General features: G+C 40.5%; 2 protein-coding genes and 1 long non-coding RNA gene across 4 annotated transcripts; 1 reads left to right on the top strand and 2 right to left on the bottom strand.

Moving 5' to 3' along the window:
• Positions 1-14,235: 14,235 nt before the first annotated feature.
• On the bottom strand, positions 14,236-15,056 carry LOC147928783 (uncharacterized). Of its 2 annotated transcripts, none has more exons than XR_015579388.1 (2): positions 14,882-15,056; positions 14,236-14,470 (listed from the first exon to the last, which is right to left on the bottom strand). It is a non-coding gene; the product is annotated as an uncharacterized LOC147928783 (long non-coding RNA). The 2 variants fall into 2 exon arrangements; XR_015579389.1 differs by having other exon boundaries at positions 14,843-14,958.
• A 4,760-nt stretch (positions 15,057-19,816) lies between these two features.
• Positions 19,817-22,195, bottom strand: LOC104742562 (E3 ubiquitin-protein ligase RING1-like). Its single transcript, XM_010463577.3, has 2 exons — positions 21,128-22,195; positions 19,817-20,155 (listed from the first exon to the last, which is right to left on the bottom strand). The coding sequence occupies exon 1, from the start codon at positions 22,062-22,064 to the stop codon at positions 21,129-21,131; it is 936 nt and encodes a 311-aa protein (XP_010461879.1). The 5' UTR covers positions 22,065-22,195; the 3' UTR covers positions 19,817-20,155; position 21,128.
• Positions 22,140-23,430, top strand: LOC104742561 (thioredoxin X, chloroplastic-like). Its single transcript, XM_010463576.3, has 2 exons — positions 22,140-22,714; positions 23,059-23,430. The coding sequence occupies exons 1-2, from the start codon at positions 22,370-22,372 to the stop codon at positions 23,263-23,265; spliced, it is 552 nt and encodes a 183-aa protein (XP_010461878.1). The 5' UTR covers positions 22,140-22,369; the 3' UTR covers positions 23,266-23,430.
• The last annotated feature ends 137 nt before the right edge of the window (positions 23,431-23,567 follow it).

Genomic DNA, 23,567 nt, shown 5'->3' with positions numbered 1-23,567 from the left:
GTAGATTATTATTATTATTTTTAATTTTTTTAAAAAATAGGTCGGGTCGTTTAGTTTGATATCAGAGCCCTTACGGTTCTAGGTTTGGGTTCACTAGGTTTTGTTGTGATGTTTGGGATTGCATGTCTTGATTGATTATGTGAGTTAGTCAATTGTGTGTGGCATGGAGTCCTAGAACATCCTCTTCGAGCCTAATGTGTGATTCCACGGTGAGTTATGTTTTTGTGTTATAGAATAAATTGTTTGCTTAGTCTTCTGTTCATGGTAGTGCAGATGGCTAGAGGGGGTGCTGTTGCTGGTCGTGGTCGTGGACGCGGACGTGGTCGTGGTAGGGGCAGAGTCCCAGTGGTTAGTGAGATCGAGGACCATAGTGCAGAGGGTGTTGGCGAGTCGCAGGGTGTCCAGGGTGATTCCGTGAGTGTGGCCGGAGGGGGCGGTGTTGATGCTCCAGTAGCCGGTGATGTTAGGGCCCCAGGTGCGGGTGTCCCAGTGGTTGGAGTCCTGGGTGTCGACCTTGCGGGTTTGCTGGCATAGTTGTTAGAGCGGTTGCCGCCAGTGGCACCGGCTCAGGCTTAGGTAGTGCCACCAGTGGTGGCGGAGGAGCGGCAGCCAGTGGCTGCGGATGTGGGGGTCCATTCTCGTTATATCAGCATGCTAACAGAGATGGGTCGTATTCGTACCAAGCGGTTTTCGGGAAGTACAGATCCTACCGCTGCAGAGGCGTGGAGAACGAGTGTGGAACGTAACTTCCGTACTCTGAGATGTCCTGAAGAATTTTGGGTGGACATTGGGGTCCACCATTTGACTGGTGATGCCCAGTTATGGTGGAGTTATGTGGCAGCCAGGAGAGTGCAGAGGGAGATGTCTTGGGCTGACTTCGTCTTGGAGTTCAACCGCAAGTATTTCCCTAGAGAGGCACTAGATAGGTTGGAGGTGCAGTTCCTTCAGCTAGCTCAGGGAACCCGGTCAGTGCGGGAGCTTGACTTGGAGTTCAGTCGACTTCTGAGGTATGGGGGTCGGGATATAGAGTCTGAGAAGGCTCAGATCTGGAGGTTTTTGAGGTCCCTACGTGACTATTTGAGGGTTCACTGTAGAGGGCGGAGTTATGCTACGTGTGCAGAGCTGGTTGAGACTGCAACAAGGATTGAGGAGGACATCCGGGCACAGTTAGTGGCGGTTAGTCCAGCAGTTCAGCCTAGTAGGGCTCAGCAGCAGGGTGGTTCTAGCAGGGGTGGTAAGCCTACGCAGGGAACCAAGAGGAGGTGGGAGGCTACGCAGAGGCCGAGTGGTGGGAGTTGCTTCGGGGTTGGGAGCAAGGATCATAGGATTGCTAGTTGTCCCAAGAGGAGTGCTCCGACGGCAGGGGTTCGTGTGTGCTATCATTGCTGGGAGCCGGGGCATATCAGGCCCATGTGTCCCAAGTTGCAGCCGGTGGGAGTGGCGGCGTTGCAGCAGGTGCAGCCTGGAGGGCAGCAGGTGGCACAGATTGAGCAAGGGCCACAGGCTTACACGACTATAGAGACTGGTGGAACCAATGATGGGGCGATCACATGTATAATTTCTGGTACGTTATCTTTGTGAATTCATAGTAAGTTCAGATTTTATGTTTCCCTGTGATAAAGTGTTAGGTTCTCAACACATGAGGTTTGTGTAGAGACCATGTTGGTGGGCGGGTTAAGTCCCATGTTATGTTTGATTCTGGAGCTTCTCATAGCTTCATTACTCCGGAGTGTGCAGAGAGCGCGGGGATCAGAGGGGATCCCGGAGAATGTAAGGAGTTGTCAGAGTTGCGGGAGGCAAGTTCCTAAGGGTTATTGGACGAGTCAGAGGAATTGATATTCAGATCGCAGGGGAGTCGTGGCCAGCGGATTTGCTTATCAGTCCAATGGTGTTGTATGATGTTATTCTCAGGAAGGATTGCTTGCACCGGCACATGGTGCATTTGGATTGCTATCGGGGTAGAGTGGAGTTTGAGCGTCCAGGAGGGAAGTTGGTTTTTCAGGGTATTAGACCGACTTTGGGGAGTCTCGTGATATCGGCCATTCAGGCTGGGAAGATGATCGAGAAGGGCCGTGAGGCTTATTTGGTTACCATATGTATGCCAGAGTCAGTGGGGAAGTCTACGGTTAGCGGTATTCCAGTTGTAGAGGAGCTTGAGAATGTGTTCCAGTCGTTGCAGGGGTTACCACCAACTCGGTCTGATCCTTTTACGATTGAACTGGAACCAGGGACGATGCCTTTATCCAAGGCTCCTTACAGAATGGCTCCAGCAGAGATGGCAGAGCTAAAGAAGCAGCTAGAGGATTTGTTGAGTAAGGGATTTATCCGTCCAAGTGGATCATCGTGGGCAGCACCGGTGCTGTTTGTCAAGAAGAAGGATGGGAGTTTCCGGTTGTGTATTGATTACCGGGGGTTGAACCGGGTCACTGTGAAGAACAAGTACCCTCTTCCTAGGATTGATGAGTTGTTGGATCAGTTGAGGGGTGCTACTTGGTTCTCCAAGGTAGATCTGGCGTCGGGTTATCATCAGATACCGATAGCTGAGGCAGATGTGAGGAAGACTGCATTCTGGACGAGGTATGGGCATTATGAGTTTGTGGTGATGCCTTTCGGGTTAACTAACGCACCAGCAGCGTTTATGAGATTGATGAAAAGTGTGTTTCAGGAGTTTCTGGATGTATTTGTCATCATTTTCATCGACAATATTCTGGTTTATTCTAAGAGTCCTGAGGAGCATGCAGTGCATTTGAGGGCAGTTATGGAGAAGCTGCGGGAGCAGAAGTTGTTTGCTAAGTTGAGCAAGTGCAGTTTTTGGCAGCGCGAGATGGGCTTTCTAGGTCATATTGTGTCTGCAAACGGGGTTTCTATAGATCCGGAGTTTTCTGGGTTTGGCAGGCTACTACAGGAGATTTGTGCAGGGGTTTGCGAGCAGAGCACGTCCTATTACTAAGTTAACAGGGAAGGATGTTCCTTTTGTTTGGTCACAGGAGTGTGAGGAGGGCTATGCAAGCCTGAAGGAGATGTTGACTACTGCGCCAGTGTTGGCTTTGCCTGAGCAGGGAGAACCCTATGTGGTTTATACAGATGCATCTAGAGTTTCTTTGGGGTTTATTCTGATGCAGCATGGGAAGGTGATTACCTACGCTTCGCGGCAGTAACGGAAGCATGAAGGCAACTATCCTACTCATGACTTGGAGATGGGTGTTTTAGTGTTTGCCCTGAAGATTTGGAGATCTTACCTTTATGGTACAAAGGTACAGGTATTTACAGATCATAAGAGCCTCAAGTATATATTCACTCAGCCCGAGCTGAATTTGAGGCAGAGGCGGTGGATGGAGCTAGTGGCGGATTATGATCTGGAGATAGCATACCATCTTGGTAAGGCTAACTTGGTTGCAGATGCCTTGAGTCGGAAGCGGGCGGCTTCGGCTCAGGAGCAGGATATGGAGTCTCTGGTAGGGGAGATCAGTGCATTGAGCTTGTGTGCGGTTTCTCATGAGCCATTGGGTTTGGTTGCAGCTGATAGAGCAGATCTGTTGAGCAGAGTGCGGTTGGCATTGGAGAAGGATTTGGGGCTGGTGAATGCCTCAAAGGATGTTGATTCATAGTATCAGGTTTCGGCTAATGGTACTATTCTGGTGCATGGGCGGATCTGTGTGCCCAAGGATGAGGAGTTGAGGCAGGAGATTCTGAGAGAGGCTCATGCTAGCATGTTCTCTATTCATCAAGGTGCGACTAAGATGTACCGAGATCTCAAGAGGTACTATCATTGGGTCGGGATGAAGAAGGACATGGCTAGTTGGGTTGTGAGGTGCGATGTGTGTCAGCTAGTGAAGGCTGAGCATCAGGTACCATGATATGATCGTGGCCAGCAAGGAGATAGAAGCTGCAGAGAAACCGGAGATCGTGGGAAGGATCACTCGTTCAAGAGCTAAGGAGATGGCCAAGGAAGCTCATGCACTCATAGCTGACGGGTCATTCAATCTACCGAGGATCCAAGTCTTCAACATATCCACCCTGAAGACTTCACCCGGTAATGATAACTAGATAACTTAGGTGTGAATTTTGTACTCTTTTTCCCATAGCTGAGTTTTGTCCCAATGGGTTTTCTCGGTATGGTTTTTAATGAGGCAAATGGATCACTACGTCGAGTTATCTAGAAGTCATTACCAATGGGGAATAATGTACAAGTCACCATGACTTCTGTACTAATACAAGTGACTTCTGTACTACTACAGATCACCTAGAAGCTTCGTTGTTTTCTTATTTCCTTTACACGCCTTGTTGTTTTATTTTGAACTGCCTGTTGTTTGGAGTGTCGAGCCTTAGGATTGATTATAAAACCCAAAAGCGACGCCTCCTTGTTTGGTAGCGAAGAAGTTTTATGTAACAAGTATTGTTGAATCTTTCTTCTCTTAATCCGAACTCGTGAATGTGTTCATGATTCCGAGTTTCTAAACACTTTGTGATTAAGAAACTCTTCACTTTATTTTCGAATCCATATAACCATCTAACACTTCTCACCATCGAATCATTGCTTTTCTCTCTCGATCATCACCTGTCGTCACTCGCAATCCACTTGTGCATCATCACCATCAATTCACGTTGCCACTTACCTGTCATCAGCCTCCATCAGAGTTTCATCCTAGGGAGTTCGTATTATGTGGTATCAGAGCCAGGTTTGTGCCAAAGGCTGAGCGATTCTAAACCCTAATCTCGTTTTGTGTTGTTTTGATTTTGTTCATTTGTTTAATTCTTTGTTGTGTTAGTCTCTGCTGGTTTAGCTTTCGTTGTGAGTCTTGTTTAGTTTTAGGATTTGTTTTTTTTGTTGTTCGTTTGTGTCTAGATTACGAGTCTTAGAGTTTATTTTGTTCTTTCACTCAAGGAACGTTTTACTTCGAGTTTACTTCTTTATTTTGCAGGTACAATGGAGCTTTCTCCAGAAGCTATGGAAGCTTTGAACCAAGCCATGGCTAAGCAAATAACAGAAGCAAACAAGACAATGTATACTCAGTTCCAGCAACAGATGGAGCAGCTCAGTAACAAGTTTGAGAAGCAGATCAAATATATAGCTCAAGCAACTAGCGCTTCAGATCAGAGTTCTTCAGAACCGCCTAGTCCTAATGAGGCTCTCCGCTTAGCTAAAGGAAAGGCACACGTGGGAGCTTCTTCCAAACATACACGGATCAGAATAGCTAAGTCACCTACTGGGGGAAGAGAGACTTGTTTCAATCAGAGAAGGAACACTCAAAAGACAGAAAGAGAGCATCGAAGAACTGGTAGAGATCCTACACGCCCACGACGAGCTGAACAAGTAGCTGGGCATCGAATATACTTTGATACAGATAGAGAGTATTCAGAAGAAGAGGAAGCCTCAGATCATAGCCAAGAGACAATGAGGAAAAACAGAAACAGAGATCACGACAGGGATTATGATCCTTTGAGGCAGTAGCTGAATCATCTCAAGATTCAGTATCCTTCGTTCCATGGTACCAATGATCCAGAGACTTATCTAGACTGGGAAAGGACGATGGAGTCGAACTTTCAAGTTCAAGGTACCTATGAGTTGAACAAGGTGAAGATAGCCATATCTGAATTCAATGGCTATGCTTTGTTGTGGTGGGAGCAGTTAGGACTCACTAGACATCGACAGAGAGAGCCTGCTATCACTACATGGGAACAGTTAGTCACGCAGATGAGAAAGAAGTTTGTGCCTACACACTACCAGAGAGAGATTCTTAACAAGCTGAGGCGTCTCACTCAAGGCACTAAGTCTGTAAGAGACTACTATCAGGAGCTGGAAACGCTTATGATCAGGGCTGATCTGAGAGAAAGTGAAGACATGGTTATGTCTAGGTTTCTTGGAGGTTTGAACAGAGAGATTCAAGACAAGATAGAGCTGTAGAACTATGAAGATGTGCAAGAAATGGTACATAAGGCAGAGCTAATTGAATCACAGATCAAGAGAAAGGGAGTGAGGTCAACGTTTACGCCTAACATTCCCAAGCCAAGAGAGTTCAGTAAACCCGCCTTCACCAAGGATAGCAAACCCGCGACAGCCACAGTCAAAGAGGAAGTTAAGATCGATTTCAAGCCCAAGAGTAGCACCTCTACAAGTCATATCAGGTGTTTCAAATGCCAAGGGATGGGGCATTATTCCAGAGACTGTCCTAACAAGAAGATGTTTCTTCTTCAAGAAGGAGGAGAGATTGTGCCTGTAGACAGTTCAGAGAGTGAACCAGAGTCTGATTTAGGTGAAGAATGTGAACCAGCAGTCATGGGAGAGATGTTAGTAGCACGCAGAGCTTTAAGTGTTCAGACTCATCCAGCTGATCGAGGGCAGTGTGAGAATCTCTTCCACACCCGGTGCATGGTTCAAGACAAGGTCTGCACCTTGATCGTTGATGGTGGTAGCTGTAGTAATGCTGCTAGTGAAGAGATGGTACAAAAGCTTAATCTCAAGACCACTTCACATCCAAGACCTTATCAGCTACAGTGGTTGAATAACAAAGGAGCTTTAACAGTTTCGCAGCAAGTGGTAGTGAAACTCACAATTGGGAAGTATGAAGATGAGCTGCTTTGTGATGTGATTCCGATGAAGTCCAGTCATATTCTTTTGGGAAGACCATGGCAGTTTGACAGAAGAGTGTTTCATGATGGCTACACCAACAGGCAGTCATTTGAGTTCAAAGGACGCAAGGTCACTCTTCTACCACTTACACCCAGCGAGATCTACAAGGATCAGCTTCACATGAACCGCAAGGATACAAAGAAAGTGTCTCACAGCCTGTACATCAATCACAGCGAGTTCGATAAGCTATTTGACCCAGAGATGACCACATTCATTTTTGTCTACAAAGAGACACTCGCTAGTACCAAGCCAGCAGAAGAGCTTCCACGCGAGATGATAGAGATTATAGAGGAGTACAAGGATGTATTTCCAGAAGAGATACCTCCAGGCTTGCCTCCCATACGTGGGATAGAGCATCATATCGATTTGGTACCAGGTTCAGCTCTACCGAACAGACCAGCTTAGAGAACCAATCCTGTAGAGACTAAAGAGCTGCAGAAAAAAGTAGAAGAGTTGATGAACAAGGGACACATCAGAGAGAGCCTCAGTCCATGCGCAGTACCAGTCTTGCTCGTACCAAAGAAAGATGGTTCATGGAGGATGTGTGTTGACTGCAGAGCTATTAACAATATCACAGTGAAGTACAGACATCCGATCCCAAGATTAGATGACATGCTGGATGAACTATGTGGGTCAACAGTCTTCTCAAAGATCGATTTGAAGAGTGGGTATCATCAGATCAGAATGAAGGAAGGAGATGAATGGAAAACAGCTTTCAAGACCAAGCAAGGGCTCTACGAATGGCTAGTCATGCCGTTTGGTCTCACCAATGCTCCTAGCACCTTCATGCGTTTAATGAATCATGCTCTCAGACCTTTCATTGGCGTCTTCGTGGTTGTGTACTTCGACGACATCCTCATCTACAGCAAAGGTCTAGAAGAACACTTAGAACACATCCGCCAAGTTCTAAATGTTCTTCGTTCTCAATCTCTCTTTGCTAATTTTTCTAAATGTTCGTTCTGTACTACTGAGGTTGTCTTTCTAGGCTTTGTTGTCAGTGCAGAAGGAGTTAGAGTGGACGATGAGAAGGTCAAGGCTATTAAAGAGTGGCCAACACCCAAAAATGTGGCAGAAGTCAGGAGCTTTCATGGACTAGCAGGATTCTACAGGCGATTTGTCCAAGACTTCAGTACTATTACAGCGCCACTTACAGAAGTTATCAAGAAGGATGTAGGATTCAGATGGGAGGAAGCACAAGAGAAGGCGTTTTCAGCCTTAAAAGAGAAGCTTATCACTGCCCCTATTCTCTTACTTCCTGATTTTATGAAAACTTTTGAGATTGAATGTGATGCCTCCGGAGTGGGTATAGGTGCTGTTTTGATGCAGGATAGGAAGCCAGTAGCTTACTTCAGTGAGAAGCTAGGAGGATCGACGCTAAACTATCCTACATATGACAAGGAGTTGTACGCCTTGGTTCGGGCTCTTCAAACGTGGCAGCATTACCTGTGGCCAAAGGAGTTCGTTATTCACACTGATCATGAGTCCTTGAAGCATCTCAAAGGACAACAGAAGCTCAACAAGAGACATGCCAGATGGATGAAGTTCATAGAGACTTTTCCCTACACGGTTAAATACAAGAAATGTAAGGATAATGTAGTCGCAAATGCATTATCCAGGAGGTACACTCTCGTTTCTACCTTGTCTTCTAAGCTTGAAGGTTTTGATAAAATAGTAGAACTTTATGAGACTGAAATCGATTTTGCTGAGAGCTATGGCAAATGCCATAAGTTTGCTTTTGAAAACTACTATAGGCAGGATGAATATCTATTTTATAAGGATCGATTGTGCATACAAAGAGGATCCATAAGAGAACTGTTGATTAGAGAAGCTCACGGAGGTGGACTAGCTGGACATTTCGGAGTGTCAAAGACTCTACTTGGACTGCAAGAACACTTCTATAGGCCTCAAATGAAGAAAGACGTTGAGAAAGTCTGTTCTAGGTGCCATATCTGCAAAATGGCCAAGGGTAAAGTATAGCCCAACGGCTTGTACACTCCTCTCCCTATCCCTTCTCAACCTTGGACTCATATTTCTATGGATTTTGTTCTTGGCTTACCTCCAACCAGAAATGGTAGAGATTCGATTTTCGTTGTGGTTGACAGGTTTAGCAAAATGGCTCACTTCATTGCCAGTCACAAGACGGATGATGCTGTTATTGTAGCTAACTTGTTTTTCAGGGAAGTAGTACGTCTGCATGGAATACCTCAAGTAATCGTTTCAGACCGAGATACTAAGTTTCTAGGACACTTCTGGAGAACGCTATGGGCTAAACTCGGAACCAAGCTATCATTCTCAACCACATGTCATCCGCAAACAGATGGGCAAACCGAAGTGGTGAACAGGACGCTATCTACACTCCTCAGGACCTTAGTGAAAACCAATCTCAAGTCATGGGAAGAATGTTTACCACACGTAGAGTTCGCATATAATCACGCTAAGCATTCTGCTACTCTATTCTCTCCTTTTGAAATTGTTTATGGTTTTAATCCACAATCACCTCTAGACTTGATTCCTTTACCTTTAAGTGTGAAGTGTAGCTTTGATGGCAAAGAAAAGGCTGAACAGGTCAGGAGGATACATGCTAAAGCTAAGGAGAACATAGAGAAAAGAACCAAGCAGTACGAGAAACATGCGAACAAGGGCAGAAAGGAGATCGTTTTCGAAGAAGGAGACTTGGTGTGGATTCATCTACGCAAGGATAGGTTCCCAAAAGAGAGGAAAAGCAAGCTTCTACCACGAGCTGATGGTCCATTTGAAGTCATCAAGAAGATCAACGACAACGCCTACCAGATTGATCTTCAAGGTAAGTATAATATATCTTCAACATTCAATGTTTCTGACTTGCTTCCTTATTATGCAGATCCCGATTTGAGGACAAATCCTTTTGAAGAGGGGGAGGATGATATGATCGTGGCCAGCAAGGAGACAGAAGCTGCAGAGAAACCGGAGATCGTGGGAAGGATCACTCGTTCAGGAGCTAAGGAGATGGCCAAGGAAGCTCATGCACTCATAGCTGACGGGTCATTCAATCTACCGAGGATCCAAGTCTTCAACATATCCACCCTGAAGACTTCACCCGGTAATGATAACTAGATAACTTAAGTGTGAAGTTTGTACTCTTTTTCCCATAGCTGAGTTTTGTCCCAATGGGTTTTCTCGGTATGGTTTTTAATGAGGCAAATGGATCACTACGTCGAGTTATCTAGAAGTCATTACCAATGGGGAATAATGTACAAGTCACCATGACTTCTGTACTAATACAAGTGACTTCTATACTACTACAGATCACCTAGACGCTTCGTTGTTTTCTTATGTCCTTTACACGCCTTGTTATTTTATTTTGAACTTCCTGTTGTTTGGAGTGTCGAGCCTTAGGGTTGATTATAAAACCCAAAAGCGACGCCTCCTTGTTTGGTAGCGAAGAAGTTTTATGTAACAAGTATTGTTGAATCTTTCTTCTCTCAATCCGAACTCGTGAATGCGTTCATGAGTCCGAGTTTCTAAACACTTTGTGATTAAGAAACTCTTCACTTTATTTTCGAATCCATATAACCATCTAACACTTCTCACCATCGAATCATTGCTTTTCTCTCTCGATTATCACCTGCCGTCACTCGCAGTCCACTTGTGCATCATCACCATCAATTCACGTCGCCACTTACCTGTCATCAGCCTCCATCAGAGTTTCATCCTAGGGAGTTCGTATTATACCAGGTGGTTTGCTGAAGAGTCTTTCCATTCAAGAGTGGAAGTGGGACATGATTACTATGGACTTCGTGGTTGGGTTGCCAGTGTCTAGGACGTTTGATGCTATTTGGGTCATTGTGGACCGGTTGACTAAGTCGGCACATTTTCTGGCCATTAAGAAGACAGATGAAGCAGCGGTCTTGGCTAAGAAGTATGTGAAGGAGATAGTCAGGTTGCATGGGGTGCCAGCGAGCATTGTGTCTAATAGGGATTCCAAGTTCACTTCAGTGTTCTGGAGGGCATTTCAGGCACAGATGGGCACTAAGGTGCATATGAATACAACTTATCATCCCCAGACAGATGGACAGTCAGAGAGGACGATCCAGACGTTGTAGGATTTGCTGAGGATGTGTGTTTTGGATTGGGGTGGCCATTGGGCAGATCATTTGAGCTTGGTAGAGTTTGCTTACAACAACAGTTATCAGGCAAGTATTAAGATGGCTCCCTATGAGGCCGTGTTGTACACCGTTATGCTGGACTCAGGTGGGGGAGAGGAAAATTTACGGGGCAGATTTTGTTCAGGAGACCTCAGAGAAGATTTGGGTTCTCAAGCTGAACATGAAGGAGGCTCAGGATCGACAGAGGAGTTATGTCGATAGGATGAGGAGAGATCTTGAGTTTCAGGTAGAAGACAGAGTGTACCTCAAGATTGCCATGTTGAGGGGTCCGAACAGGTCATTGAGTGAGACTAAGTTGAGTCCGAGGTATATGGGTCTGTTCGGAGTGATTGAGCGTGTCGGACCAGAGGCTTATAGACTGGAGTTACCTGAGGTTATGCGTGCATTCCATAAGGTTTTCCATGTTTCTATGTTGAGGAAGTGTCTCCGTGAGGATGATCAGTTGTTAGCTAAGATTCCTGAGGATCTTCAGCCTAACATGACTTTGGAGGCGAGACCAGTGAGGGTTCTCGAGAGAAGAATTAAGGAACTTCGGAAGAAGAAGATTCCTTTGATGAGAGTCCTTTGGGACTGTGATGGTGTTGAGGAGTAGACTTGGGAGCCTGAGGCGAGGATAAAGGCAAGGTTCAAGAAGTGGTATGAGAAGCAAGCCGCGACTTGAGCTTGTCTAGCCTGGTCCCATATGTAATCCGTGGCTGGAGCGGGAATGGAGTATTCCAGCCCATCTCTCTTGTTTACTTGGTCGCTTGGGGTGGTTGGTTGTGCGACTAAGTAACAAGTTGAGGTGGTGCTCGGGGTACAAAGTTTCTGTGAGGCGGGGTTTTTGGAGGAACATTTCCTAAAATAGAAGTTTCCTAAAGTGGAAAGTGGTAAAAGTGGAAAGTTTTATGTGAGTTAAAATTTGTCCATTTAAGTGGAGAGAGCCTTGGAGGGGCTTATGTGGCCTTAGTGGCAGACTTTTTAGTCATTGTGTGCGGTCTTTTGAGACATTGTGTGGCCTTTGTGGCGGGCTGTTTAGCCAGATGTGTGGTCTTTGTAACGGTCCTTCGGGACAGATGGTCTTTGTGACGGTCTTTCGGAACAGATTGTCTTTGTGACGGTCCTTCGGGACAGATGGTCTTTGTGACGGTCCTTCGGGACAGATTGTCTTTGTGACGGTCCTTCGGGACAGATGGTCTTTGTGACGGTCCTTCGGGACAGATGGTCTTTGTGACGGTCCTTCGGGACAGATGGTCTTTGTGACGGTCTTTCGAGACATTTGTTTGGTCTTTGTGACGGTCCTGTTTAGGACATTTGTTTGGTCTTTGTGACGGTCCTGTTGAGGACATTTGTTTGGCCCTTGTGGTAGTGAGATGATCTATGTGAGGTCATGAAGTATTCCAGTGAGGGGATATGTGGTTGGTAGGGCATTGAGATGTCTTACGCGAACCACGGGAAGGGAACCTGGATAGGGATAGGACTCAAACGTGTTCAGAATTGTTTGCTTGCGACTCTTGGGGGACTTAGGTTCTCCAAGTACTGCCATATTCTGAGACTTTGTGGCTTGGGAATATGGTTGGTATATCGACTTCGGATGACGATCCGGGGGCCCGCTATAAGGTGGCAACCCGAGAGACGAGTATTGGACTTCCTTATATATTATGGCATGCAGGCTTTGGCCTGATGAGGAGCCAACATTATGGCATGCAGGTTTCGGCCTGATGAGGAGCCAATAAAACTCAAGGTTTAGGTCTCTGAGTAAAGGAAAGTCCAAAAGTCGAGAGCAAATAATGTCTGGAGCGTGAGTCTATCCCCTAGAGGTGATCTTTCGTAGTTCGGTCGGAGGAGTGCAGGCCGTGGAGACAGTTGCACGGGAGTCCTTGGCTGATGGTTATTCGAGATTCGAGGACGAATCTATATTGGTGGGGGAGAATTGTAACATCCGCGAACCAATTATTGGTTTTCTGGGATGGGTGTCGATCGACACCATGGTGGTGTCAGTCGACACCAACATTCTCTGGTTCGACCAGTTCGATTTAATTATCGATTTGGACCGGTTTGGTTTAGGGAAAACAATAGAACCAAGGTTTAAAAGGGGGAAAACGACCTAGGGTCGTTTTTTTGTTGGCTTACGCCGTTTGAGAGTGAGAGAAAGAGGAGAAAACAGTTTCTAAAGGTTCTTGAGAGAGTTTGTGAGATTTCAAGGTGTTTTTGGTGAGATCTTGCTGTGGGAGTGAGGATCTAGGGCCAGGAACGTGTTAGAAGGTTGCTGGTAGTGTGGGATTCGTTGCTGTTGGTCCAAATCTACCTGCAAAGAGGTAAGTGCATGACCATGGCTAATCTAAGCCTTTGATTTCCTTGTTCTTGCTTGTGTGTTGTTGTTTTGTGTGTTTTCTTGCTCGGTATTGGTTGCTACAGGTTTCTAAGGATGTTTCCGGCTTGGGTTTTGAGTATTGGGCGATTTGGAGGAGGTTGGGAGCAAGATTCGACCCTCGGCTTCGAGCGAATTGCGATTGCAGAGGGAGTGTCGATCGACACCACTTGGTGTCGGTCGACACCCGCAAATTGGGCATCGATCGACATTGTGGGGTAGTGTCGGTCGACACCTCCCTTCCAGCGAGACATGTTTGATTTCCTGGTTTGTATGTTTTGTTTGTTGTTTGTTGGGAACATTGGAATCACTGTTGCTTGTGTGTATAGCCCAGTAGATGGGAGGATTGCCTCACTGAGTGTTTATCAAATACTCACGCATCTCAATATGTGTTTGTGGTGCAGGTAAAGGCAAAGTGTGATCGTAGAATCAAGGCGATGAAGAGGAGGATGTTTTAGGGACTCGATTGTATGTTGTCTGGCGTTGCTAGGTTGCTGAGTTGAGTCTTTAGAAACATTGTTAGGTTGCCGGTTTCATGTTTCCTGATGTTTGATTATTGGATTGTTGTTATGGTTTAAGATTGATTATTTATTTATTGGATATTGGCATTGGTTATTCCGCTGTTGGTTGTGATTGTGGTTAGGTGGCTAGTGGGTATGGGACCACTAGTTGTAGATTATTATTTATTATTTATTTTTAAAAAAACGGGTCGGGTCGTTTCAACAATTACAAGAAAATAATATTTCAATTAACAAAAACTCTGAAAACATGATGTAAAGTTATTGGCACATCGCACATAAGTTCATAAAATCTAAATAAATATAATATTTCATCAGAAGTTTAAGAAAATAAGATTATTTGTGAAAATATTAAAACAAATCACCAATGACTTTTCTCAACTATTTCATAATTAATTTACATTAGCCTTGTAATTCAATGTAAGGAACTTATTGATTGCGTGAATTTAATAGAGAAGACATATAATCTAAAGCATATGTTTTGTCATTTATCACATTACTTAATTAAATTAATAAGTATTTCAATATGAAATTTATTTGTTTTTTGAAAAATTAATTTTGTATTTTTAATGATTTTTTATTGTAAATCAATTTTATAAAGTTTTTAGTGTTTTTAAACATTTATATAATTAGATATTACATTTATTATGTTTTAACCGCTATTGCAAACATTGGTTAAGCAGTCGTAAAAATCCCGCAAACGCACCTATATTAAAATGTTAAACCAGTCATTCAAAACGCTTAATAACGCTTGAAACCGCAACTACCCACTCCCGCAATCTCCCGCAACCGTAACCGCAAACAGTGCGTTTGAACCAGTCAAATCCTACATTTATTTAAAATATGATCCGTTCATGGAATTTAAAAGGGGGGAAAAAGACTAAAATAACATTAAGCCTTAACTTATTAAACAATAGATTAAATTAAGGAGAATGGGTTATTTGTCCATGTTTCTATCACATCTCTGTTTTATATTTTTATGTACTCAAGTCAACCATTCCATAACCTGAAACTGTCTTAGTTTTTATATTCCTTACAATGTTGTCACTAAACATTAATACAATTTCTTAGGCCTTTACTTCACAACAATAATAATAATTGGGTAGTTAGCTAGTAGCCTAGTACATATGCCCAAAGAGCTATTTATTTTTTTCTTTGCTAAAAGAACATTATGATCATAATTAATAGTGATGCAGACCTGAGCATATTCGATTGATCAGTAGATTCTCGGAAATACCTTGATATTTTGTGTTTGTGACTTTGTGTTCAATCCTATTTCTCTGAATATTAAACAAAATATTTTTGATCGGTGACAAACATCATGATTTGGGTAAATATCTTATATCTTATATTTTGATATATGTTACTTTTCTCAAATTTAAATACATTATTTTTTATATTCAATAAATTTATTTATACTTTCATACTAAAAAATATCATATCATTTTTTAATATCCATTTAATAATTATATATTTTCTAATGAAGTATCATTTATCAATATTTTATATATACCACAATATTCTCATTTGTTATGAAGTAAATAATACAATATAAAGAGTAAGGTTATTTCAAATTCATGCTCTAATAAGTTGATAAGTGGCACTCTATTATTTTGACATGTATTATTCTTCTCAAATTTAAATATATTATTTTTATATTCAATAAATTTATTTATACTTTCATACTAAAAAATATCCTATCATTTTTCAATATTTAGTAATTATATATCTTATATAATAAAGTAAGGTTTCTTCAAACTCATGCTCTAATAAGTTGACAAGTGGCATCTATTATTTTGACATGTGTTATTCTTCTCAAATTTAAATACATTTTTTTTATATTTAATAAATTTATCTATACTTTCATACTAAAAAATATCCTATCATTTCACTATATCCATTTAGTAATTATATATATTCTCATGAGGTATTATTTATCAATATTTTATATATACCATAATATTATCATTTGTTAGGAAGTAAATAATATAATATAAACAGTAAGGTTTCTTCAAACTCATGCTCTAATAAGTTGACAATTGGTACTTATTATTTTGACATGTGTTATTCTTCTCAAATTTAAATATATTATTTTTTATATTCAATAAATTTATTTATACTTTCATACTAAAAAATATCCTATCATTTTTCAATATCCATTTGGTAATTATTTATTTTCTAATGAGATATCATTTATCAATATTTTATATATAACATAACATTATCATTTGTTAGTAAGTAAATAATACAAAATAAATAAAATTATATAAGATGTATTTAAATATGAATGAAAAAATATTAAAGAGAAAATAACACATGTCACAAGAAGAGAATCTCAAATGGCAACTCTGAGAGCATGTCAAAAGAGAATCTTAGATTATTATATAATATTTTCATTTGTTAGGAAGTAAATAATACTAGCCCTGGGATTTATTATCCGGGATCTGGGATCCGATCCGGTATCTACTCATATCCAATCCGGTATCTGCTCATATCCGATCCGGTGAACCGGATCCGAATTCGGATAGTGAAAACTCAAATCCGGCCGGATACAGATCCGGATCTGGATAGTAGATATATATTAGACCGGGTATCCGGTAGTAGTTTATTATTTTGCCCATACGTTTATCAAACATAATCCAACATAATTTTGTTATTGGGCCTAGCTAACAGACTTTTCTTAAACCTAGTTTCTAATCGATACCAAAGAGAAGAGAACCTAGTTTCTAAGACCATGTTTATTGGTTATACAAGTGAGAAAGTCTTGAAACAGAATAAAAATATAAATAAGAACAAAAATTAATTTTAGTGGTTGAACAATATAGATCCAGGGTCTACAAACATCTCTGTCAAGACATAAAAGTGGCTATGAAGAGACAAGATCTATGCAGATCTATATTGTTCCTATTTTTCAGTTATATTTGTTTTTAAAGACACTCAAATTTTGATTACAGATGAGGATGCCCTAACACCCCGTTCTATCTCCGCCTCTACCGCTTCCATACTCACTCCATATCCAATTTTAATTTCTCCTTCACATCTGTTTCCATGGTGATGTTGTCATATGTACAAGGTTTTGTAAATGGATTCGATTTCCACAGTACGTTATTCTTTGCCGTCTCGTTATTATGTCTCGCGACGTTCATAAGCCGCTCATCTCCACTAAGCAGTTTTCTGATGATGGGACAAGAGACCATTGAGGAAGATGATGATGAAACAGTGTGCGTTGAACCGGATCCAGATATTCGATTTTTCTTACGAATATCCGAATTTCGGATATCCAGATTTTCAGATACGAATCCATCCAGATAGAAATAACGTGAATCCGCTGGATAATGATCCAGGTTCGGATAGCTAAAAAAATAATGGATATCCGGATCCGTCTCAGGGCTAAATAATACAATCATATAGATAAAAATAAGGTTTTACTCTCTCTTTATTGGTTCATTTAGCATTTAATTTTTGGGGTATTCGCAAAAATACCCCTTTTTCCATGCCTCTTTTTAAAATACTCTTCCATGTTGACCATTTTTAAAACTATCATTCCTTATATATAAAATGACTAAATTACCTTTTTTGAGTGACATCAAGAATGTACATCACTAAAATCAAAAAATTACCCGCAAAAAATGAAAAAAAAATTCCAGCCAAAATTACGAAATTGGATTTTCTAGCCAAAAGTTTTGAAATTTATACTTTAGAAAAACCTTGTAAACGCTTTTAAAAACTTTTTCAAAACACCTTTTAAAAACCTTGTAAACGCTTTTATAAGGTTTTTATAAGCTTTTTAAAGGCTTTTTAAAAAGTTTCCATATAAGATTTTTATAAGGCAGTTACAAAGTTTTTATAAAGTTTTATATAAGGCTTTTATAAGGGTTTTTTATAAGGTTTCTACTTATTCAAACTGTTTAAAGATATTTTTAAAATATTATAAAAACCTTGTAAATGCGTTAACAAGATTTTTAAAAGGTTTTTTTATAAGATTTTTATTGTAACATCCGCGAACCAAAATCCCGGTTTAGGGGATTGCATCGGTCGATGCAGGTTTAGTTTTCTGCGGACGAGTTAAGTTAAACGCTGAGTTTTGGGTTAGGGAAAACCCTTAAGTCGTGTTTTTTTGTCTCATTCGTCGAGTTCAGCCGTTTTGGGAGAAAAACCAGAGAGAAAAGAGGTCTTATCAGTTCTTAAGCGTTTTTGGGAGATTCTTGGGAGTTTGTGGCGTTTTCCTGTGAGATCTGAGGCTTAGATCGTGGTAGGAACTTCCTAGGAGCGTTTTCTTCCTGTGTTTGGGTCGGATTTCTTCTGTGGCAAAGGTAAGTGCATGACCATGACTTATCTAAGCTGGAGATATCTCTGATTTGCTTGTTATGTGTGGATAGGCTTGTTAGTTTGTTATTTGGGACGTTGGGAAGCTTTCTTGTGGCTGGGGATCGAGTTTTGTGGTTGTAGGAACGAAGATCCGGCGAGAAGCTTCGGAGGAAAACGATGCTCAGCATTGCATCGGTCGATGCAGATCTTGCATCGGTCGACGCAACCTCCAACTGGTGTCGGTTGATGCTGAGTCTTGGTTTGTTATTGTTGATTGTTGATTGTTTATTGATGGTTAGAGATGTATCCATTGCTTGTGTGTATAGCCCAGTAGATGGGAGGATTGCCTTACTGAGTGTTTATAAAATACTCATGCATTGCAATTTGTGTTTGTGGTGTAGGTAAAGGCAAAGTGTGATTGTGGAATCAGGGCGATGAAGAGGAGGATGTTCTAGAGACTTGATTGATTGTGGTCTAGCTATTGTTAGGTTGCTAGAGTTGAGTTGATATAACATTGTAGAATGTTGGAGCTTGGTTATTGTATTGTTGGTTATTGGATTGTTATTGTTGGAATTGTTATTGGTTTAATGGAATTGTTTTTGTTATCCGCTGTTGTTGATTGTTGCTAGGTTGTTACTGGGTATGGGATCACTAGTGAATTAACATTATTAAAATAAGAAAAAAAACGGGAAGGGTTGTTTCATTTATAAGGTATTTACAAAGTTTTTATATGGTTTTTATAAGGGTTGTAAAAACATTTTGTCGAATTTTTTTTGGTGGGGGGAAAATATCTCAGAAATTTTTTTTGGCGGAAATTTTTTGGTTTTCATTTTATTAAATAAAATATTTTTCATGTAACGAAAAAATGGTAATTAAAAATGAAAGGAGGACAAAAATAAAAAAGGCGAAAAAGATGTATTTTTGGAAAGAGATATATCACAAAAGGTATTTCTAACAAAAAAATTTAATTTTTTTTAAAATAATATTTATTTTAAATTAATTAAAATTTAATAATGTACATTAATCTATACTTTAAATACACACTTTACTACTAAATTGTAACTGGAATTACATAAATTAAGAGTTGACTATTTCTTTCCATTTATTTTCATTCAAACACACTATAAATTATAATTGTAACTCCTCTAATTAATTTATTTTAGAAATGTAACTTTCATGAAATCCCAAAAATAATCATTCTTACATCGTCATCAACCATATCTCAAATTCTGAATATTTTCTCTGTTTTGTTTATGTTATTGCATGGGTTCAAAACTTATGGTAACAGTGTGATTATATATTTTGTTAGATTTATCTTATATTTTGTTCCATTTTATTTCTTTGATTTTATGTATTTCTTCCTTCTTTCTTTGTCTTCTTATTATTTTTTATTTTCAATTGCATATGTATAAAAAAAAATTGCATATGTATAATAAAATATTTTAGAAATGTAAGTTTCATCCCTTTAAATCCTATAAACATTCTCACATCATCATCTACTATATCTCAAATTTTAAATAATTTTAGAATTTAATTAAATGTTTTAGGTAATTTTGAATATCATAGTAACATTTTTTTTTTTAATCATTAACAATATTTTTTAAATAAGTGGTATATTTTGATATTGTATGATTTGGATAAATAAAGTGTATTATTGACATTTCGTAAATTTGTTTCTTATATATGTATTTTTAGGGAGAATTTCAAAAATACATCTTTTTCAATACCCTTTTTTAAAATATCATTTCATAAAACTTTATTAAAAAAATCTTCTCAAAATTTTTTTCATAGTTTTATGATTATTACATAAACTAAAATGAATTAACATAATTAATACAACAACCGACAACGGATATTGCTAATATTTATTTGAAAAAAGATTATTTTGATCTTTAAAAATTATTATTACACAACAACTACATAACGGTAAACAATTTGATAACAATTACAGTACAGATAAAATTACAATTTTAAAATTGTCACTTTCGTAAAATATAAACAAATCCCTAACGAATCGAAAAGAAGGAGACGTTTTGATATGTACACAAGAGATTTGAGTGAAACCCTGAGTAAAAAAGGCAATATACAGTTTTCTTCTTCATCTTCTTATTAGTTTTTGACTTATGAGTGTAAACAAAACGTATTTGTTCTTTGTATGGTTCGGCTCTCCTTCACGTTTTATTTTCCAATCCAAGCTAAGACACTGCACACAAACAAAACCATCATTGGGTTTAGCTTTAAGGCATTAAACATAATATAAAAACAACTCATCACCATCTTATGTGATCGAATCACAACACAAGAGCTATGAGCCTAAGACTAGGTATGAAAACGGGTTAAGAATAGACCAGATTTTTCAAAGTTTAGATACGGTCTTGCGGTTTTACGGGCAAACCCCAAGTTATAAGCCAATATGTAACATACTAGACCAGTTCGACTCAAGCTGGCTAGACCAAAACAGTTGTACTGTACCACTCTCATCATTGTCACCAATAACAGAGAGTCAGTGCCATAATTGGTACGTACAAGTTCTCTAATATCCTCGTATAAATCCTGGATCTAAAAGCTCTTATGTTTCAGCATGACCATAAAACCGAGGCAAACAAAAAGTGTTTATCGACATACTGATGAGAAAAACCACATGCTAAAATACAGAGTAAAGACGAAATCTTGCAATATAAAAAAACTGGGCAAGCAAACTCAAAACCCAAAACATAGTAAGTAAGTTAGTAACCCATTGCTTCAATGACCATTTCCTTTCTAAACCTAGGCGTTAACATCACTGAAAGGTTATGACTTTCATAGACTCATGCATCATAATCTAGGTGGGTCTCGTTTCTCATAGACCAACTAGTAAGCTAGGAAAGCTACTGATACCCAGAGGAGTAGATAAGAGCAAGTAAAAAAGACTATACTTCTGCATGATTTCATCTACAATCTTATCATACTTAAGTCAAGCTACAAAATTCAAATGCTATCGCCTACTTTTCCAATTACTTTTCAAAAAGTGTCTAATACACTAATGGACTCTTTATTTATGAGGTACTTCTAAGTTCAACAATGAATCAGTTTTCATATCTACCAATTCTCACTCACTTCTCACACACCGAGAAGTAAACCACTTTGTACACAGACATCAGAGGCCAGATTAGCGGGATAGAAGAAAATCACAAACCTCAATCCAAATCGTCTTCTCTGGTATCCATATCAGATCCACTGCCAGAATCCGAATTTGCATCTGGTCTCCTGAATGACCAAGGAAACGATATACTAAACCTCCTCGGCGTATGCGTCTCACCAGATGATCCCTCCCCGTCTCCACTCGTCTGACCTCCACGAGTCCTGTTCTCATAATCAGGATCATCCGTGGGTAACTCATGTCGACAAACCGGACACGAGTTATGCAGCTGCAGCCACGGAAGCAAGCAATCATGATGGTACACATGCTTACAAGGCATCTGCTTAGCTTCAATACCATCTTCAAACTCATCCATACAAACAGCACATTGATTCATTTCCGATTGCAAAATCTCTTTACTCACTTTCACAGTAGGTAGCGCATCGATGGCTGATTTAGAAGCTGGAGGAGTTCCGTATCGATTCTGATCATCTTCAGCTAGTTGTTGAATCAGATCCTCGAGACCACGCCCAAAGAAGTAATCTCCGTGGTTTCCTGGTAACGGATTAGCTGGATCGGAGAGTTGATTCTGATTCTCGACCAGAAACTGCACATTGATTCCGCTTGATTGAAGTTGCAGGAGATGGTTATGGATAAATCTAACCGGATCGAAAGCATCAGGCTGTTGCTGAGTAGTAGTAGTAGACTGTGGCTCCATCGATTGCCCTAAGAAACTCGGATTCGTGAAGTCCATGACTGGGATGAAAGGTAAGCGAGATGAGATTAGATCCGACATCGGGAGAATCAGATTGGGGATTGGATTAGGGTTAGGGTCTACGTATTCTTCGAGGAAACCTCCGTTGCAAAGAGGACAAAATGGATCAGCGGAGGAAGTAATAGAGATTGTGATCGTCTGATTGCATTGGTAGCAGAAGAACATCTTCTCCGTCTCTGCCGCAACGGAGGATTCGATTGAGTTTCCGCCGGAAGTCATGACGGAATCTGCAAATCTCAGAAAACGTTGAAGACGATAGAGAGAGATAGAGAAAGAGAGACGTTTCAGGGAATCTGTAATTGTCTCGCCTAACTCAATCTTTTTGAATAACGGGCTTCAGGCCCGGCCCACCTGTTAAGGTGTTTGGAATGATTTTGTCAAAGTATGGGGTGAAATTGAAAGAATAAAAAAGTATTGGACTTTTAAAACAAATTGATCACCTGTTTTCCTTCCTATGCCACACAAACGTGGTCCGCTGAGCCAACAACAGCACAGAGGATTAGGAGAACGTGGACGAAGAAGCCATGGACTCTATCGTCTCCAGTTCGACGGTTCTTATCCGATCATATCTCACTTCTCCGGTTCGTTCACTTTCTCCCGCTGTTTCTTCCGTCTCCGTCAAGCCTCTGAGCTCAGTTCAAGTAACCTCCGTCGCGGCTAACCGCCAACTACTTTCGTTCAGGCCCGGTGGTAGACGAACCAGGAAACTCACTAGCTCGGCGATAAGATGCGGCGGAATCAAAGAGATTGGAGAGAGTGAGTTCTCGAGTACGGTTCTGGAATCAGAACGGCCGGTTTTGGTTGAGTTCGTCGCTACTTGGTGCGGTCCCTGCAAATTGATCTATCCCGCCATGGAAGCCTTATCTCAGGTTTGATTCATCCATTCTCTCTTTTGATTCTCTGTGTTGATGATCACGCAATTCATACTGTTTTGAAGTTGAATGAGATCAGTTAATTTGAGATGAGAGATTTTCGCGCATGATTTGACGATACAAACTTGGGATTTTGAGATTCATATTGTATGAGAAACTATTGTGAATCCTTTACCAGTAGCTCTAAAACTACTAAAAATGTCAGCTAGTGTCTAGAGTAGAGCTTCCTTTGCAAGTACTTAGAGAAATAGATTTGAAGAGAAATGACGAAGTAGACATTAAACTACCGAGTACTGACTAAACATATTTTCTAAAACTCGAAAATGTTTCTTTTGTCGCAGGAATATGATGACAAATTGACGATTGTAAAGATTGATCACGACGCTAATCCCAAGTTGATAGCAGAGTACAAGGTTTATGGTTTACCTCATTTCATCCTCTTCAAGGACGGGAAGGAAGTTCCAGGTAGCAGAAGGGAAGGCGCTATTACAAAGGCCAAGCTTAAGGAGTACATTGATGGTCTTTTGAGCTCGATCTCTGTTGCCTAATCGTCTCTCTTCCCACCGGTATTCCTCTGTTTCAACACTGTATTTTTTTTTTTTTTGATGTAAACAAACCTCTTCAGCTGTGATCTTCATCAACCGGTTCTCGTTTGATGTGTATATCTTGCAACAAATTTTACGAATAGAAAAGAAGACTTAGAGTTGTTATCAGAGTCAAACAAGCATCATAGGGAAATATATATCTTATATGCTTATACTTGGCCATTGTCTAGTTAGTTAGGTTTTTGTAGATCGTTCATTAAAAGCATGACTGATCATCGCAGTCTTGTTCCCAGTCAATAGGATTT

This window comes from Camelina sativa, chromosome 14, assembly GCF_030686135.1.
Source record: "Camelina sativa cultivar CO46 ecotype springtype chromosome 14, ASM3068613v1".
In the NCBI taxonomy this organism is placed as follows: domain Eukaryota; kingdom Viridiplantae; phylum Streptophyta; class Magnoliopsida; order Brassicales; family Brassicaceae; genus Camelina; species Camelina sativa.
The sequence above is the reverse complement of the archived record's forward strand: the minus strand, read 5'-3'. Positions and strand labels throughout refer to the sequence as shown.

Coding starts and splice junctions, on each gene's coding strand:
- LOC104742562 (XM_010463577.3), bottom strand. CDS start 22,064: ATGACTTCCGGCGGAAACTCAATCGAATCCTCCGTTGCGGCAGAGACG.
- LOC104742561 (XM_010463576.3), top strand. CDS start 22,370: ATGGACTCTATCGTCTCCAGTTCGACGGTTCTTATCCGATCATATCTC. Junction 22,715..23,058: donor CCATGGAAGCCTTATCTCAG/GTTTGATTCATC, acceptor CTTTTGTCGCAG/GAATATGATGACAAATTGAC.